The sequence below is a fragment of the Scyliorhinus canicula genome, chromosome 7 (genome assembly GCF_902713615.1).
Source record: "Scyliorhinus canicula chromosome 7, sScyCan1.1, whole genome shotgun sequence".
NCBI lineage: Eukaryota > Metazoa > Chordata > Chondrichthyes > Carcharhiniformes > Scyliorhinidae > Scyliorhinus > Scyliorhinus canicula.
In genome coordinates this window covers 131673782-131692690 of record NC_052152.1, presented here as the reverse complement: position 1 = coordinate 131692690, position 18909 = coordinate 131673782, and the positions used below count along the sequence as shown (strand labels likewise).

At 47.7% G+C, this 18909-nt stretch overlaps 1 protein-coding gene across 1 annotated transcript in view; it reads right to left on the bottom strand.

Annotated features, from left to right (window-relative positions):
- Positions 1 to 18909, bottom strand: part of LOC119969135 (piezo-type mechanosensitive ion channel component 2-like) — a 290064-nt gene that overhangs the window by 32956 nt on the left and 238199 nt on the right. The window contains exons 41-45 of the mRNA XM_038802351.1: positions 17709 to 17895; positions 17328 to 17460; positions 6186 to 6333; positions 3814 to 4028; positions 2869 to 3027 (exon numbers count right to left, since the gene is read on the bottom strand). Of these exons, the coding sequence (XP_038658279.1) occupies positions 2869 to 3027; positions 3814 to 4028; positions 6186 to 6333; positions 17328 to 17460; positions 17709 to 17895 (842 nt within the window). The remainder of the gene's footprint in view (positions 1 to 2868; positions 3028 to 3813; positions 4029 to 6185; positions 6334 to 17327; positions 17461 to 17708; positions 17896 to 18909) is intronic.

Sequence of the window (18909 nt, the reverse complement as noted above, 5' to 3'; positions counted from 1 at the left end):
CTGGCTTTGAAAGCAGACCAAGCAGGCCAGCAGCACGGTTCAATTCCCGTACCAGCCTCCCCGAACAGGCGCCGGAATGTGGCGACTAGGGGCTTTTCACAGTAACTTCATTTGAAGTCTACTCGTGACAATAAGCAATTTTCATTTCATTTTCATTCATTTCATTAGTTTTGTTATGAATGGTGTATATTCGTGAGACATAGTACTGAGACATACAGACCGGAAAAGGCCAAGGTTTCATCCTCGCTATCTCAGCTGGTGTTGACTAAGTTGATGGTAGAGGCTCAACTACAATTGGCCTTGACGCTTGTGTGTCAGCAAATGACAGCATCAGGCAGGGTTACTGTTCTCACCACCAGCCCCTGCTGTTGGTGGGTTTGAGGCTGTGGCTATCCAGATCTTTGCCTGGCAGATAGTGAGGGTGCTTGCTGAGGGCTGGCAAGTGAGTAGGGACAATACTGGTGGAACATGTTGAGTAGACAATACAAATGAGAACTAAGCAGAATATACAAAATTCAGAGAGGAAGTGAAAAAGAAAATAGGAGAAGCAAAGAGAGAGCATGAGAAGAGACTGGCAGCAAACATAAAAGGGAATCTAAAAGTCTCCTATAGGCATATAAATGTTAAATGCCAGTAAGAGGGGTAGTGGGGCAGATTAGGGACCAAAAATAAATACTTTTCACCTGTCCTCACCAAGGTATGGTGAATATGGAGGTAGTTTACATTGGTTGGTGTTATGTGTCTGGGAATGCATTCCTGCTGGTTTAGTGTAGCGAGGTCAGCAGATTTTTTTCTGGGCTTTGAGCAGATCGCCACCTTAGTTGTATGAGCAACACCCTTAATAAAAATCTTTCATTGTGTTTTACAAGAATCCGGAATGTGGGCACCTCCATGTCTTTCCTCTTTGCAGCATTAAAGAAATATAACTTATGGGTTAAAAATTGATAGAGAGAAGCTGTTTGAAACACCTGCTGTGACTAAAGTTGATAAATGACCAGGGTCAGATGGGATGTGTTGGAGGATCCTGAGGGAAGTAAAATTGGGAATTATGGAGGTACTGAGGACAATCTTCCAATCTTCCTTAGCGACAGGGTAATTACAAATGTTAAAACCTTGTTTAAAAAAGGGTGAACCTAGAAACCACATGCCAATCAGTTTAATCTCGATGGTGGCAAAGCTTTTAGAAATGAGAATTCAGCACAGAACTAACAATCACTCGGATGAGTATAGATTCATGAAGGAAAGTCAGCCTGAATTTTGCAGTTAACTAACTTGATGAGTTAATGCAGTTGGTGAGGTGTACATGGACTTCCAAAAGGCATTTGATAAAATGGCACAAAGCAGACTTCCCAACCAAGTTAAAGCCCATGGAATAAACGGGACAGTGGTGGGAAGCATGGATACAAAATTGGCTGAGTGACAGCAAACAGGTTGGTGATGAACATTTGTTTGCCAGATAAGGGGAAGGTAGATGGTAGAGTTCTCCAGGGGTCAATATTAGGACCATGTTTTTTCTTGATATTTCTTAATGATTTAGACTCGGCTGTACACAGCACAGTTTCAAAATTTGGAAATATTGTGAAATGTGATAGACTTGAAAAGGACAAAACCAGAGCGGTGGACTGGATGTACACGTGGCAGCTGAAATTGACTGCGGAGAAATGTGAAGTGGTACATTTTGGCTGGACGAACAAGGAGAGACAATATAAAATAAAAGGGTTCAAATCTAAAAGGGCGTGCAGGAGTCGAGGGACCTGGGGATATATGTGCACAAATTGTTGAAGAGGAAGTTGAAAAAGTGTAAAAAGGCATTTGGGTTCCGGTCTTTATAAATAGCGGCATAAAGCAGAAAAGCAACGGAATAAACCCGTCAGACTCAACTAGAGTATTGTGTCGGGGCAATGTACTTTGGGAAGGATGTGAAGGCTTTAGAGAGGGTGCAGAAAAGGCTAACGAGAATGGGATACATCAGTTATGAGGATAGATTGGGAAGTTGGAATCGCCTTAGAGATATTGGATAGAAATGTTCAAGTCATGAGGAACCTGGACTGAATAGTTTAGGGAGAAACTCTCCTTGTTGGCAGAAGGCATTGAGAGCCAGAGGAAACCGGGTATTTAAGGTGATTGGCAATGAAGTAATGGCGATTAAAGGAAAAACAGCTTACATAGTGGGTGGTTAGGATCCGGAACACGTTCCCTGAGAGTATGTTGGAGGCACATTCAATCACTGGCTTCCACAAGGAAATTTGACAAGCAGCTGAAGAGAAAAGACACCTTGCAGGGCCACAGGGAAATGGTGAAGGAAGAGGGATTAGCAGAGGGTCTCTTTCAGAGAGCCAGCACAGAAACGATGGGCTGAATAACCTCTCTTGGTGCTGTAACTGCTCCATGGTTCTATGAGTTTCACACTGTGAACTGTCCTGTCAAGTAGCTTAATGAACCCCACAGCTGTTCCCAGCCAGGGATGGGCAATAAAGGTCACCATTCCAGGGATGTCTCTATCCCGCGGGGAATGATGTTGGAATGTATCGAGTTGCGCAGGTACGGTCATATGGGGCAAAGAGTATAACCTCTCGTGTTGAAATCTGGGTAGGGGGGTCAAGGGATTGTCCTATTTGTAAGTGAGGGAGAGTGCGGGTGTTAGCCCATCACTAACCAGGGTAAAGATAACCATTTCTCAATATCGCTGATTTCCTGATCCAGGGGGTTAACCGAGAGGCAACATACTCCAAACACATCTATACTTCAAGGGTATCTTTGGCATTCAGCTTTGGCTTATATTAAAATGATCTCCCACATCAGTTAAAATAAGTATATTACAACTTTGTGTCTGCCCCCTCGACACTGCTGGTTTGCTCCTTTACTTACGCTTGAAAGAGGAAAAGATTGATGTAGTTGTAGCTCTTGGTTAAGAAGTTGCCAAGCACTCTATTTGGATAGCCACATTTGATCTGATAGGCTGACAAGCCAAAGTAAATACATTTAACAAAGTACCACAGCTGGGCAATTGGATTCTGGTTAAACCTCCTGCAGGTAGAAATGACAGAGCTATTAGAAAGGGTGAAGCAGAGGAAGATACTTCACATTCAAGACACACACCAAACCTCCCTTCACGTGTCATATATTCGCCTCAAGTATCCCAGTACAAGGGCCACACCTTGATGAACAAATACTTAGCGAGAATTTCTAGTTGATTACTGCTGGACCTCAGCCAGGAGGCGCTACCATCACACTTTGGTCAAGGAAGGATAAACCCTGGACCTTGGTCAGAGACGGGTCATCGCAGGACCTCAGCCAGCTTGAGGCCACTGCTGGATCTTGAACAGGGGAGGAATCATCACCAGACCTCAGCCAGAGTGGGGTCATTATTGGACCATGCTGGTACCTACTTGTACCTGAGTTGGAAACAGGCTTCCTGTCCTCTGATCCACAGGAAGAGTGTCGCAGGGTAATCAGAGAGAGAATTAAAGATAACTAAATCCAAGGCTAACACACTGAGGAAAATAAAGAAAGAAAGAAAACTAGACAAAACCTCTCAGGTAAATAATTACCAACTTTAGAAAGCATGCAGTGACTTTCCCTTCCAGCTCATGAACTCTGCTCAGGCCTCGATTCGGCCTATTCTATCTCCGAGTTACACAATGCTCCGCGTTGCTTGGGGCTGATCATTTAATGACAAATCCTTTCACTTTTCAATACTTGTTAAGACTTCCCTAAATCTTAGTGCAAACATATACAAGAGAAAATTACATCTCTCTTTAACCAGATATTACGGGTCAGGTATTTATGATGCTTTGTAATGGTCTACATCACCTTTCAGTCACCCCAGGGAGGATAAAGAACATCCAGAAATGGATCCCGAGCACCATGACAACCTGAAAGACAATCTTCCCCATGACGGTCTTCCTGAGGTAGAGAGCACGGTCGATCACCATGGTGGCAAACTGAACCAGCACCATCACAAGGAACACGTGGGGTACCTGATCCTCTGAGATGGATTCTGTGATGTCAGCCATAGCTGTGTGTTTCTGTAGAAGCAAAAATTGTCATAACAATTAGAGGATCCTTTCATGGGATGTGGGCATTGGTGGCTAGGCCAGAAAGCCTGAATGCAGAGGGAAATTGTAAAGAATGAATATAGCTCTCTCTATAATTAATATTGAAGGGTGCTAGGTGGGTGAGGGTCATGTCTGACTGCAGTGGTGATTCCTGTCGAGGGGACAATGAATAGAGGAGAACAGCTGTACACTCATCCACTTGGTGGAGAAGGGAGAAGTAACATTTTTGGCACAGTGATATAGCAGACAAATGTACACGTAAATATAACACGATTAAATAGTAATATCACATTAGGAAGATGTAATTAACCTGATAAAGATACAGAGTGCCGTGGCTCTATAGAGGCATTTATCGAGTTTGCTTTGGCAGTCAAGCTGATACACTTAGGGGGACTCTGAGTCCATTGCTGGTGAGTAATTATCAATCTCATGGGCACTCTATGCTTTTGGATTCATCAACGCTATGATCAATCAGACCACTTCCTTTTTTCCTGGTTTTCAAACTTATATTGGGGATGAATAAATGACTTCCCTCTGAAGTCAACAATTGGAACAGGATTATTTCCATCTGATACTTGACTCCATGAAGACCGCTATCTGACAGAAGTGGCGAAGGTTTTTTTCATGAATGACATGGTGCTTACCTTCAGCCACACAACAGCAGGAACACATCGTGGATCAGGTGGATCAGTGTTCATACCATGGCCTATCAATGTGATTGTGATCTTTCTGTCTTTCTGCATTCTAGGTACTTTTTACTTTAAGCTACCTTCTTAAATGACTGTTTATTCCTCACAATTTCAGGAGTATGTCCAGCAATCCTCAAATCTATGTAAATTCTTGATGGAGAGCCCAGGATAATGAACAGAAAACTGCTCTGTAAATTGGTTTGACTGGAAGTCAGAATATCGGAGTCTCGATTTAAGATAAATAGTTAGTAAATTTTTCCAGCAAATAAACTGCATTTTTGTTATGTCAAGGGATATGAATGAAAGGAGGGCAGATTAAGTTGAGGTACAGATGAACTATGATATTGATGCACAGAACAGGCTCGGGTGCCTGTTTCTTGTTGAAAGATTGGATTCTGATGTGTAATTAGAGGGCGTGATAACTCAGTGATCACTACTGTGGGTGCAATACCTCGGTGATCTGATATGTAAAAAAAATTTCATTCCCATATGTCCTTAGTGGAATATCTCGTCATCAGAGAACTTGCCAAGGAAGATAACCCAGTCATTTTGGTCTATATAACATTAGCAAAGAGATGTTACCATTATGTCAGCATGTTACCACCCACCTCCCCTTACTGCTCCACAAGCATATTTGAAGGTGGGAGGGTGGGGGAGGGGGTGGGAGGGAGGTAGAATGTAAAATAAATTAGGTGGCCAGCCACTGTCTTCTTGCCCACCCCCATATTATAGGGGTCAGGTAAGACGCCAAGCAGCCTGTCCCGCCGTTCGGCCTATCAAGGCCTTTAAGCTGTCAGTTAAAGGCTACTGAAGGACTCCATTCTACCTCTGCCACCGTAATAGGTCAAGCAGGGGAAGATGAAAGGAAGGGGGCCAGCCCGTAACTGTAACAGCTCCGGCTACAAGGTGGAAAGGAAAGAGGGAGTGGGGGGGGGGGGGGGGGGGGGGGGGGGAGAATACCGCCTCTGGGGAAGGAGGGCCATCTGTACCCATTCGGGGCACCCTGCTCAAGATGGTTACCCCTCTTTCTGCATCCCTTCTGCCCGCTAAATAACAGCCACTAGCGACACATTTATAATGGCCAGACGAGATACTTTGCTTTGTGGGTCGGTGCAGACTCGATGGGCTGAATGGCCTCCATCTGCACGGTTTGTTCTATGTCAAAAACAGTTTAGTAATGATAATTTTCCTAGGTTCAGTTACTGTCACTTGTTTAACCATTACTTTCGATGTGATCCCAAAGGACCAGTGCTCATTTTGTGAAAAAACTAGAATATCTTTGAATTCAGGGTCACATTGGGCCAAGACTGGTTTGAATGTAATAGTCTTTGGAACCATCCACACTGCCCTTTCCCAGAGTGATGTTCATAGTGCATCAGCAAAGATGCACAAATTTGAGTCAATAGGTTCAGCTGTACGTGCATAGTCCTCTACTTACCCCGAATGCCCAATATCCAAATATGGTGATGATGAAGTTAATGACATCGATCAGGAACATTAGCGCATAGACATCACACACTGCATTGTACTCCGGATGGATGATGTTGTAGAAGAATTGTCTAATAGGCAGGTAGATTTGAAGAGCTCTGTAGGATACAAGGAAACAAGGCAATGCGATAAATGTTTTGCATAAATGTCAATCCTTTGACTGAGATTGTACCTTGTCCACTTTGTTCATGCCATTGAGCTGTACAATCCTTCACTCATTCTAAGCTGCAGATACGCGTGGAGGTTTCTACCAGAGAATATTTGCCAAGTCCTGTGGTGATGGAGAATTGGCAACAGGGGCTGTGAACCTGGTGAAGAATCTACACACAGGAGACAGATGGGTACAGGTCAATGGCCACCTGTGTTGGAACAGGAGCGTCTTTGGGGCAGTGGCATCTGTGAGTGAGCAATCCTCCTCCTGATACCGTCTGCTCACCCCAGGTGGGAGGGGGGGGCTAGAAAAGGTGCTCTAAAAACAGAAGGAAAGCTGAATCAGTTCTGAAGAAGAGTCAAACTCGAAACATCAACTCTGTTTCTCTGTCCGCAGATGCTGCTGAGTTTATCCAACATTTTCTGTTTTTATTTCCGATTTCCGGCATCCACAGTATTTTAATTTTATGCCAATTGTTTCAGGTTGATGCCCAAAGACAAATTTAGAAGATAAAGGAATAAAGAGCTCGAGAGATCTAACAATATGCAGACTACCATGACATGCAGAGCTTTTATGAAGCCATCTTGGCCATCTATAGACCAAAGTCAAATGGGCAAAACATCTTTTGCTCACAAGATGGTGTTTTTCTTAAGGGTGAACATCCCATCTTCAATGCCGGAAAGAACATTTTCAATAACTTCTCAACCGTGAATCCACAGTGGCAGTTGTTGCTCTCCAGGCTATCCCCCAGTACCCCAAGGTAAAATCCATGGGAGAGCTGCAACAAGCAATCAAAAGAATAAAAAAAAGTGAAGCCTGTGGCCTAGATGGTATTCCTGCTGATGGCTTTAATGCTGGTGGGCTTTTGCTTACATTAATACTCCATGGCTTATGGATTCCATCTCCCACTTGTTTAGGAGCTGGAACATATATTGGATTGTATTCCATAACCACTTTTAAAAGTGTCAGTTTAAACTTCTGTTGAACAATTAGCAGTCACGGTAATTGGGGAACAGGAAAGAGTGAACTGTGAAGAGACAGCATTGTTTTATTGTTTAACAGCTAAGTTCCTTTGAGTCTTGAGCTGAAGCAGCTATACGTGATTTAATGTCCAAATAATGTCTTGCTATGGAGGGAGTGCATCCAAGGTTTTCAAGGTGATTCCTGGGATGGTGTCATATGAGGAGAGACTAAGTCGGTTAGGATTATATTCATTGGAGTTTAGAAGAGTGAGGGGATCTTATAGAAATTTACAAAATTCTAACAGGATTAGACAGGGTAGATTCAGATATAATGTTCCCGATTGTGGGGGAGTCCAGAACTCAGGATCATAGTTTGAGGATAATCATAGAATTATTATAGAATCATGGAATTTACAGTGCAGAAGGAGGCCATTCACTCATCGAGTCTGCACTGGCTCTTGGAAAGAACACCCTACCCAAGCCCACACCTCCACCCTATCCCCGTAACCCAGTAACCCCACCTAACCGTTGGACACTAGGGGCAATTTAGCATGGCCAATACACCTAACCTGCACATCTTTTGACTGTGGGAGGAAACCAGAGCACCCAGAGTAAAATCCACACAGACACAGGGAGGACGTGCAGGCTCCGCAGAGTGACCCAAGCCGAAATCGAACCTGGGACCCTGGAGCTGTGAAGCAACAATGCTAACCACTGTGCTACCGTGCCACCCTAAGGAGTAGACCTTTTAGGACTGTGCTGAATCTGTGGAGTTCACAACCACAAAAAGTAATGGAGGCCAAAACATTGTGTAATTTCAAGAAGGCATTAGATATATCTCTTGGGGCTAAAGGGATCAAGAGATATGGAGGGGGTGGAAAGACTATTCAGGGTATTGAACTTGCCATTGAGATACATGCAAGTTCGAGATTTTGCCAGAAAGGAGATACAGAGCTTCCGGGTGGAGCCGGCCTCCACATTGCTGGAGGAGGTGCTGACGACAGGCAGGGGGACTGGAGAAGGGGGTAGTGTTAGCAGTTTATGGAGCTATTTTGGAAGAGGAGAAGGCACCACTGGAAGGGATCAAAGCAAAGTGGGAGGAAGAGTTTGGAGAGGGTATGGAGGGGGGGTCTGGTGTGAGGTGCTCCGGAGAGTGAATGCCTTCACCTCGTGTGCAAGGTTGGGGCTGATACAGCTGAAGGTGCTATATAGAACACACCTCACAAGGGTGAGGATGAGCCGATTCTTTGAAGGGGTGGAAGATGTGTGTGAACGTTGTGTGTGTGTGTGTGTGTGTGTGTGTGTGTGGGGGATCACATTCATATGTTTTGGTCCTGTCCAAAGCTGGAGGATTACTGGAACAAGGTTTTTAGGGTAATCTCTAAAGTGGTGCATGTGAGACTGACCCAGGCCCTTGGGAGGCCTTATTCGGGGTGTCGGACCAGCCGGGGTTGGAAACGGGCGCAGAGGCAGATGTTGTAGCCTTCACCTCGTTGATCGCCCGAAAGCGGATCCTGATGAGATGGAGAGCAGCCTCTCCATCTGTGTCCTGGTGTGGCGAGGGGACCTGTTGGGATACTTGACTCTTGAGAAGGTTACGTTTGAACTGAGGGGAAGGATGGAGAGGTTCTACAATTCATGCACTTTTAAAAACTGGATAACATCGAACATTAGTTGGGGGGGATGGTTGGGAGGGTGTGGTAAACCACTGTTACACCTATATTAGGTGATGTATGGTAGGACCTGTACTATAGGTACAATGGTAGTCCCTGCTTGCTGGCTCCGCCCTGTAGGCGGAGTATAGATATGTGTGTGCTCCGTGCAGCAGCCATTTCGCCAGCTGCTGTGGGAGGCCACACATCTTAGAGCAATAAAGCCTCAGTTGTATTCAACTATCGTCTTTGTGCAATTGATCGTGCATCAATTTATTGCTCTAAGATTTTCAGAAGATGGACTTCCGTATCAAGCCAGATTGCTTGCAGCTGGATCCGGAATCAAGCAATGCCAAAAAGGACTTTCAGCAATAGTTAGCTTGTTTCGAGGCGTACATCAACTCGGCGCCAAGCCCTGTTCCGGAGGCTCAGAAAATACAGATACTGTACTTGAGGTTGAGCTCCTACGTCTTTCCGTTGATCCAGGATGCGCCAAACTACACCGAAGCCATGATGCTACTGAAAGAAAATTACGCCCAGAAGATGAACACGCTCTTCGCCAGGCACATACTCGCCAATCGCTCTTAACTCCCTGGTGAGTCCATAGAAGACTTCTGGCGGGCCCTAATCCCACTCGTCCGAGACTGTGACTGTCAGGGCGTTACAGCCACTGAACATTCTAACCTCCTTCTGCGGGATGCTTTTGTTACGGGGATTGGGTCGGACCTCATACACCAGCGACTTTTAGAAGGGGCCACGCTCAATCTCGCAGAGATAAAGAAGCTAGCGCTCTCTATGACGGTCGCCTCGCGCAATGTTCAGGCCAACACCCCCAGTCGCGGGTTCCACCCCTCCTACGCATCGCGAGCCCCACAGATGGCCGCCCCAGTGGGAGCCTTACCCAGCCAATACGCCTGCGCCACGCGCCAGCCAACGAACCCCAGGGGTCCCCGATGTTACTTTTGCAGCCAGCAGAAACACCCCCGCCAACGCTGCCCGGCTCGCACTGCCCTTTGTAAGGCTTGCGGCAAGAAGGGGTACTTCGCCGCGGTGTGCCAGGCCCGCGCAATCGCCGCAAACGCCCCCATCCCCCCTCGTTTACGGACAATAGCGCCGCCATCTTCACCTCCCCGGACCACGTGCGGCCATTGGGCGCCGCTATCTTCTCCCCCTCAGACCATATGCGGCCAGTGGGTGCCGCCATCTTCCCCTCCGCGCAACATGTGTGGCCCATGGGCGCCGCCATCTTTTTCAACCCCCGCCACGTGTGGCCCATGGGCACCACCATTGTTCCAGGACCCGTGGCCCCCGGGAACCCCACCATCCGACACCAGCGACGATCAACCACGACTCGCCTCAGTGATCATCGACCAATCTCGTCCGCACAACCTGGCCACCGCATCGACCAGCGTTAAGATCGACGGACACGTGACTTCTTGCCTGTTGGACTCGGGGAACACCGAAAGCTTCATCCACCCAGATACGGTCAGGCGCTGCTCCCTCGCGGTACACCCCGCCAATCAAAGAATCTCTCTGGCCTCCGGATCCCATTCCGTGGGGATCCGGGAGTACTATACGGTCACACTCACATTCCAGGGTGTAGAATTCAGCGGCTTCCGCCTCTACGTCCCCCTAATCTCTGCGCTGCCCTACTACTTGGCCTGGACCTCCAGCACAACCTCCAGAGCCTAACCCTGAAATTTGGCGGGTCCCTACCACCCCTTACTTTGTGCAGCCTCGCGACCCTAAAGGTCGATCCATCTTTCCTCTTCGCAAATCTAACCTTGGATTGCAAACCCGTCGCCACCAGGAGCAGACGGTGCAGCACCCAGGACAAGACCTTCATCACGTCCGAGGTCCAGCGGTTGCTTCGGGAGGGCATCATCGAGGCCAGCAACAGCCCCTGGAGAGCCCAAGTGGTAGTTGTTAAAACTGGGGAGCAACACAGAATGGTCGTGGACTACAGCCAGACCATCAATCGGTATATGCAGCTCGACGCGTACCCCTTCCCACGCGTACCTGATATGGTCAATTAGATTGCACAGTATCGGGTCTTCTCAACGGTAGACCTCACATCCGCCTACCACCAGCTCCCCATCCATAAATCGGACCGTCCATACACGGCCTTCGAGGCAGACGGTCGCCTCTATCACTTCCTCAGGGTTCCCTTCGGCGTCACCAACGGGGTCTCGGTCTTCCAAAGGGAGATGGACCGAATGGTCGACCGGTATGATTTGCGGGCCACTTTTCTGTTCCTAGACAACATCACCATCTGCGGCCATGATCAGCAGGACCACGATGCCAACCTTGCCAAATTTCTCCACACCGCCACTTTCCTAGACCTCACCTACAAGGAGAAGTGCGTATTCAGCACGAACCGTTTAGCCATCCTCGGCTATGTGGTCCGGAACGGAGTTCTGGGGCCCGATCCCGACCGCATGCGCCCCCTCATGGAGCTCCTCCTCCCCCACTGCCCCAAGGCCCTCAAACGCTGCCTGGCGTTCTTTTCATACAATGCCCACTGGGTCCCAAACAATGCGGACAAGACCCGCCCACTCATACAGTCCACCCATTTTCCCGACGGCCGAGGCTCAAGAGACCTTCGCCTGTATCAGAGCCGATATCGCCAAGGCCGGGATGCACGCAGTAGATGAGACACTGCCCTTTCAAGTGGAAAGCGACGCTTCAGATGTCACCCTTGCTGCCACCCTCAATCAGGCAGGCAGACCCGTGGCATTCTTTTCCCGCACCCTTCATGCCTCAGAAATTCGGCACTCATCTGTCAAAAAAGAGGCCCAAGCTATCGTTGAAGCTGTGCGGCATTGGAGGCATTACCTGGCCGGCAGGAGATTCACTCTCCTCACTGACCTACGATCGGTAGCCTTCATGTTCAATAACACACAGCGGGGCAAGATCAAGAATGATAAGATCTTGAGGTGGAGGATCAAGCTCTCTACCTACAATTACAAGATTTTGTATCGCCCCGGCAAGCTCAACGAGCCCCCAGATGCCCTATCCCGAGGTACATGTGCCAGCGCACAAGTAGAACGACTCTGGGCCCTGCACGACAGCCTTTGTCATCCGGGAGTCACACGGTTGTACCATTTTATAAAGGCCCGCAATCTGCCCTACTCTTCGAGGAAGTACGGACAGTCACCAGGGACTGCCAGGTCTGTGCGGAGTGCAAGCCTCACTTCTACCAGCCGGAAAGCGCGCGCCTGATGAAGGCCTCCTGCTCCTTTGAGCGCCTCAGCGTGTATTTCAAAGGAACCCTCCCCTCCACCGACCGTAACACGTATTTTCTCAGTATGGTCGATGAGTACTCCAGATTCCCCTTCACCATCCCATGCCCCACCATGACGTCTGCCACCGTCATCAAAGCCCTCAACACAATCTTCATTCTGTTCGGTTTCCCCGCCTACATCCTACAGTGACAGGAGATCCTCATTCATGAGTGATGAGCTGCGTCAGTTCCTGCTCAGCTGGGTTATCGCCTCCAGCAGGACGACAAGCTACAACTCCTGGGGAAACGGACAGGTAGAGAGGGAGAACGGGACGGTCTGGTCCAGGAACCTCCCAGCCTCCCGCTGGCAGGAGGTCCTCCCTGATGCACTGCACTCCATTCGGTCACTACTGTGCACCGCCACTAACAACACATCCCACAAACGTCTCTTTGCCTTCCCCAGGAAGTCCAAATCCAGGGTGTCGCTCCCGACTTGGCTCGCAGTTCCAGGACCCATCCTTCTCCGTAGGCACGTCCGACTCGTTGGTGGAGAGGATGCAGTTGCTCCATGCGAACCCCCAGTATGCTTACATGGCGTACCCTGATGGCTGCCAGGATACTGTCTCCCTCAGGGACCTGGCACCAGCAGGTTCTCCACACACACACCCCTCCGCCCCGGCGCCACCCTCCCCTCCCCTGGCGCCCCCAGGATCATCCGTCCTCCCCCTGACCATGCCCGAGGATGAAGAGGATTTCGGCACGCTCCCAGAGTCACTGAAGACCAGACCAGCATCGGCATCACCGCCACCACTGCGTCGCTCCCAGTGGCACATCAAGGCCCTGGACCGGTTAAATCTCTAACTGGCCCACTGAACTTCAAAAGACATTTTTTTCTCACAGAAATTGTATATGTAAAATTCAGTTGTTGTATATAATTCTCCACCACCCCCGCCGGACTCAATTTTAACAGGGGGTGAATATGGTAAACCACTGTTGCACCTATATTAGGTGATGTATGGTAGGACCTGTACTACAGGTACGACGGTAATCCCTGCCTGCTGGCTCAGCCCAGTAGGCGGAGTATAAATAATGTGTGTTCTCCATGTAGCAGCCATTTCGCCAGCTGCTGTGGGAGGCCACACATCTTAGAGCAATAAAGCCTCAGTTGTATTCAACTCTCTTCTTTGTGCAATTGATCATGCATCAGAGGGTTGGGGTGTGTGTGTGTGTGTTAATGGTGAGTATGGGTGATTCCTAATTCCTTTTTGTCATTTGTTTATGTTAACATGCGGGCTAATGTTTGGCGTTTGGTGGGAGGATGGGATCGTTGTTATTGATATGGGAATTGACATTATATTCATTACTGATTATTGTTTATTGATGGAGGGTGCACATTTGAGAGAAAATGTGAAAAAGGAGGAGAATAAGAATATTTTTAAAAAAGAACTTGCCATCGATCAGACATGATCACAACGAATGGCAGAGTAAGCTCTAAGGGCTGAATGGCCTCCTCTTTTTTCTATTTTCTATGTATGTTTCATGCCTCAAAACCCTAAACCTTACAGACTGCAGTGTTGTCTCCACACTGCACCAGGTTTGCAAGCCACCTTCAATCTCATCAGCTCTGCAAACAAGAAATGCAGCCGGTCTTTTGAAAGTTGCCAAAACAAAACTGTTACATAGAATCTAAAGTTACATAGAACATACAGTGCAGGAGGCCATTCGGCCCATCTAGTCTGCACCACCCCAATTTAGTCCCCACTCCCACCCTATCCCAATAACCCCTCCTAACCTAATTTTGGACACTAGGGGTATTTATCATGGCCAATCCACCTAACCTCCACGTCTTTGGACTTGTGGCAGGAAACCGGAGCACTCGGAGGAAACCCACACAGACATGGGGAGAACGTGCAGACTCTGCACAGACAGTGACCCAGCGGGGGAGTCGAACCTGGGATCCTGGCGCTGTGAAGCCACAGTGCTAGCCATGTGTGCTACTGTGCTGCCCCTATCAATTCAGACCTGGTCAGCCAAATATCCTATTTATTCTCAATGTTGAAAGAAAGACTCTGTAATATGTTGAGCACTTCCCATACCTTGGCAGTACCCTCTCTAAATATGGCAATATTAACAGGGAAATCTAACACCAGGGCTGAATTCTCCAGCCGCTGTGATTCCCTTTTTGTGTCGGGAGTGCATCCCCACCTGTGGGTTTCCCAGTGGCATGGGGTGGTTTCAATGGGAAAACCCATTGACCAGCGAGGGGAGTAGAGAATCCCGCCATCAGGGAACAGCGTGCAGCTGTGAAAGACGCAGCTGGAGGACTGGAGAATCCAGTGCTAGTGTTCAGAGCAGCTATTATTATCACAGTCCTGTAACTGCAGTAAGACTGGACTGTGTATCAGTCACACATTAGAGCGCTAGAGAATTTCCATCAGTAATAATTGTGGTGATTGTGTATCAGTGTAGATACAATACAATACAACTGAGCAAGCACTAGAGGGAGCACGGGAGAGCTATAAATACAAAGGGACAGGAAGTGAGGACACACTTCACGGAAGGGAGAACTGGTAGCAAGACACAGACATGCAGCATTTGAGGTAGCTATAAGTTAAGCTCTGAAGACAGAACTAATTCACAATAAAGCATCTTCTCCAACTTTGAGACTACGAGCTTTATTAAGACACAAGGAACAACACAATAATTCTGCCATATCTTCCAAATTCAGTAGGGAGGAGTTCAAACAAGTGCTGTGTGTCCTTCTTAAAACCAGCTCCACAAAACTTTTTTAAAAAATCAACTTTGGTGGGTTGAGCACTGTATCGGAATGGCTGAAAAATACTTCCGCAGGCAGGTGCGAAACTCTCAACTGTCAAATGGGCAACGCTCCCGGCAGGACAAAGAAAATGTTACAAAGACACTCTGAATCTCATACTTGAAGCACGGCAGCATTGACAAAATGATTGAGAGGAGCTTGCTACCAATTGTTCAAAATGGACACAATTTGTCCATCAAGCTGCTCGGAGTGACAAAGGCTTAATGGTGAGGGAAAGTGGCGGCAGAGAAGGAAAGAATAGGAAACGAATCCGGATCCCACTGTCTCATGGGAGGACTGCCTCATGTGCCTAAAAATTGTGGATTGAAAATTGGCCTATTCAGTCACACAAGGACCAAGAAAGATACAACCCTGTGTAGATGCCATCCTGCAATCAGTGGGCAGCCACAATGACATGGTCAGATACGCACCTGTTCCTCTCTGAACCACAAAGTCCAATATCCTGTCTGCCTTTTGTACACATCGATATCAGCCTCATGCTGCTCCTTTTGAACATTTACAGTGAATCTGCAACGTATTGAAAAATGAGGGCTCAACTCTCATCTTTTCAATCTTCCTCATTCCTTCCCAGGACCTCGGAACTGTGGAACTTCTCAACTCTCTCGTGTTTATCTTAATCTTACAAAGAGCACTGCTTGAGAGTGTATTGGAGGCAGGTTCAATTGAGGCCTTCAAAAGGGAATTAGACTGTAACATGAAGAGGAAGAATGTGCTGGCTCACCGGGAGAAAACGGGGGCGGGGTGGCTCTAAGTGACTTGCTCATTTGGAGAGCCTGCGTAAACACGATGGGATGAATGGCCTCCTAATGTGCTTCAACAATTCTGTGATCCCGTGAACCAGCTTCCAAAGCCCATGCCCAGCCGTCTATTGAAGCCTCTCCTAGTTAGCTCATCGTGTTCTTTTATTCACCCAGGATTCTCCATTTTTGTTTATTTTTTATTAAGCTGTAAAGTCTTGGGTATTGTTCAGAACACAGGTTAATTCAGTCATGTCAATAATCACTGCAGAATCTGGCCTCAAAAACTTCCACTTTTGTAACCCTGTGGCAAGGTTCTCCCCCCTGTTTTCCCAATGTAATAATTCTTCACGACAACAATCTCTGCAACTCAATTTGTTTAACATTTCTATCTGAAAATGAAAATGAAAATCGCTTATTGTCACGAGTAGGCTTCAATGAAGTTACTGTGAAAAGCCCCTAGTCGCCACATTCCGGCGCCTATCCGGGGAGGCTGGTACCGTGCTGCTGGCCTGCTTGGTCTGCTTTAAAAGCCAGCGATTTAGCCTGGTGAGCTAAACCAGCCCCTATCTGCTTCAGTGCTTGGTGTTTTAGAGGTGATCTAAAGCAAGGGCTGCAGATACAGGCTGAGTAATATCTTTAAATGTAGCTATTTGACATTATCTCCATATTCTGTCACTGCTGCAATACTACTCCCCCATTGCCGTTGCATTACTCGCCTTATCAGCGTTATCTCGCTGTTGCCATCTTATTACTCCCCTTCCCACAATGCTCCTGACCCCTCCACATCTCCCATCGCCATGTTACTCCATCACCACATTGGCCCAGTTTGCTAGCTTACTTCCAATATCATGTTACTTCCCCAGAGAGGTCTTCTAATTCATAAATATACCATAAATATGTAGTTTTCCAGAGATTCACAGATTCAATTTATTCTGTGTAAATGCATGAGCTGGTGTACCAGATAGAGTCAGCAGGAGACATGGAGAAACATATTAGCTTAAGCAGGAGAGAATACCATTCCAATTCTCTTCGCACATCAAGTGCTGCACTGAGGCAGACTTTGTCCGTTTCCATAGCTAGTAATGCCTGGAACAGGTCCCTAGTCTGTCACCAGGGGCTTGTAGTTTGAGAGGTACAACTCCACATCAAGCCTGGCTGCCCTGGAGTCTCTCCACTCTTACGACCAGCCACTGATGTGTTGGGAAGGATTTTGCAGGTTGTCACTGAACCTGTTTGGCCGCGTTATGAATGCACCTTCCTTGGCCATCAAGTCTTGGGGTGGGACTCAAACCCAGAGCTTCTGGCTCAGTGGCAGGAAAGCTAAACACTACCTCGGCAGGGGAGATTACCATGTACCAAATACATTCAAACATTTCATTAATAGTCAGTTGCATATTTCTTGTTTGCTGACGTTAGGGTCTTGGATTGAAAAGCCCACCACCCACTAGCCCACAGATGAAAATATATTTGAAACTATGAATAGATCTTCAGTTAGGCTTCACATTGGAGAAACGTAGGACCTCCTTACACGACAGTGATGCATCTTTTCGCTGCGCGTGACTTTTCCCTTATCTGCTCCTTGATGGTTTCTCTGAATCGCTTGCTGGCCTTTAGTGTTTCTCTTTTCTTCTTTTTCGATCTCTTTGGGGCTTTTACTCTGTCTGATGAGAAAGACAGTCAGAGTGACTCCATTACACATAAGCCATTAATACGCGGACAATGCCCTCAATAAGATCAGAAGAAATAAGGTCAGGAGCAGACCACATGGCCCATTGAACATACTCCACAATTCCTCGCTGTCCTTGTGGACCGACTCCATTGTTTGTGTGTGTGTTGGTGCATCTGGGCAAGTTGTGTGTGCTGAGTATTAAACCGAATTAGTCCAATTTCCCCAAACTCAATCTCTTACCTTCTCTAACCAGCCGCCTGGAAACATTTTTCCCGGCAGGAGATCTTGGCGTGTCCTGTAGGTTGACATTTTGCATGGTGTCATTGTCCTCATTCACCTCTCCCAACTTCTGAACCTTGTTCTGTTTCTGCTCCTTCTCAAGATGCTGCTCCTTCACCAGGTTATGAGAATCCCACAGGCCGTGGCACTGTCACAGGGTGGGAGAGATTTGGAAGAAATGTTCATTAGAGATTAAAAAATTTGTGCTTTTTTGTGATTAAGGGTTTGTGATCTTCCCAAAAGGGAACAAAGTCGGCTAGTGAGTGCATTTAGCTGCATGTTTCCCGGCTCTCGCAGTACCGAGAAACACATGACTATTCAACGCAGCTCGTTTTGAATAAAGGGCCTGAACGGGGAACGCGTGGCCGAGGCAGCACAGATCTCCGTTTTTTATATTGGGGAACTCTGCTCGCCAGAGGGAATGGGAGATTTTTAAATGGTGTCCCGATCTCTGAGGCCCCCAAAAGAATCTCCAACCTCACTCAGAGCCCAAACATAATATGGGAGGGTCCCCAGGCCCCCCCAACACCCATGGCAGGCATCCCCAGTCCAAACACACGCATGCAAAAGATGCCAGCTTGGCAGTGCCTCCCGGGCACCTTAGCAGTGCCAAGCTGGCACCAAGGTGGCAATGCCAGGGCACTCAACTGGCACCAGCAGTGCCATGGCGCCACCCTACCCAAAGGGCATGCAGCTGGGGACCTCAGAGTTCCTTGGCGATCCCCACAAGTGCTGTTCCGTCTGTTCCCCATTTGTGGAGACCAGAACCAAACAGTTGGCAAGATTCACCTTGCACCGTCTCACAAGATTGCGTTGAATCTCGCGAGGCGTTACGAGAAGGGCAGATCCCGGGAGAAAGGTCTCCCAGCTTTCAATGGCCACGCTGCATGGCCATTTTTCTACTGACTAGGAATTGTTCTTGTTTATTGCATTCTGACCCTTGCCACCCCAGCAGGCATTGGCTCTTGTTGAAGTGTCCTATCGGAATGGTCATTCTTCATGTGCGAGCCTTGTGTCAACCTGCTATTCAGCAAAGGTCATCCAAATGGGCACTTTCCAGAAAAGCCTGGGAGAATGCAGGCATCCTGGCACAAAACCGTGAGAAATTGCAGGACTACGTGGAAATGGCTCAGAGAATTGGGTAGCTCTTTCAAACAGCTAA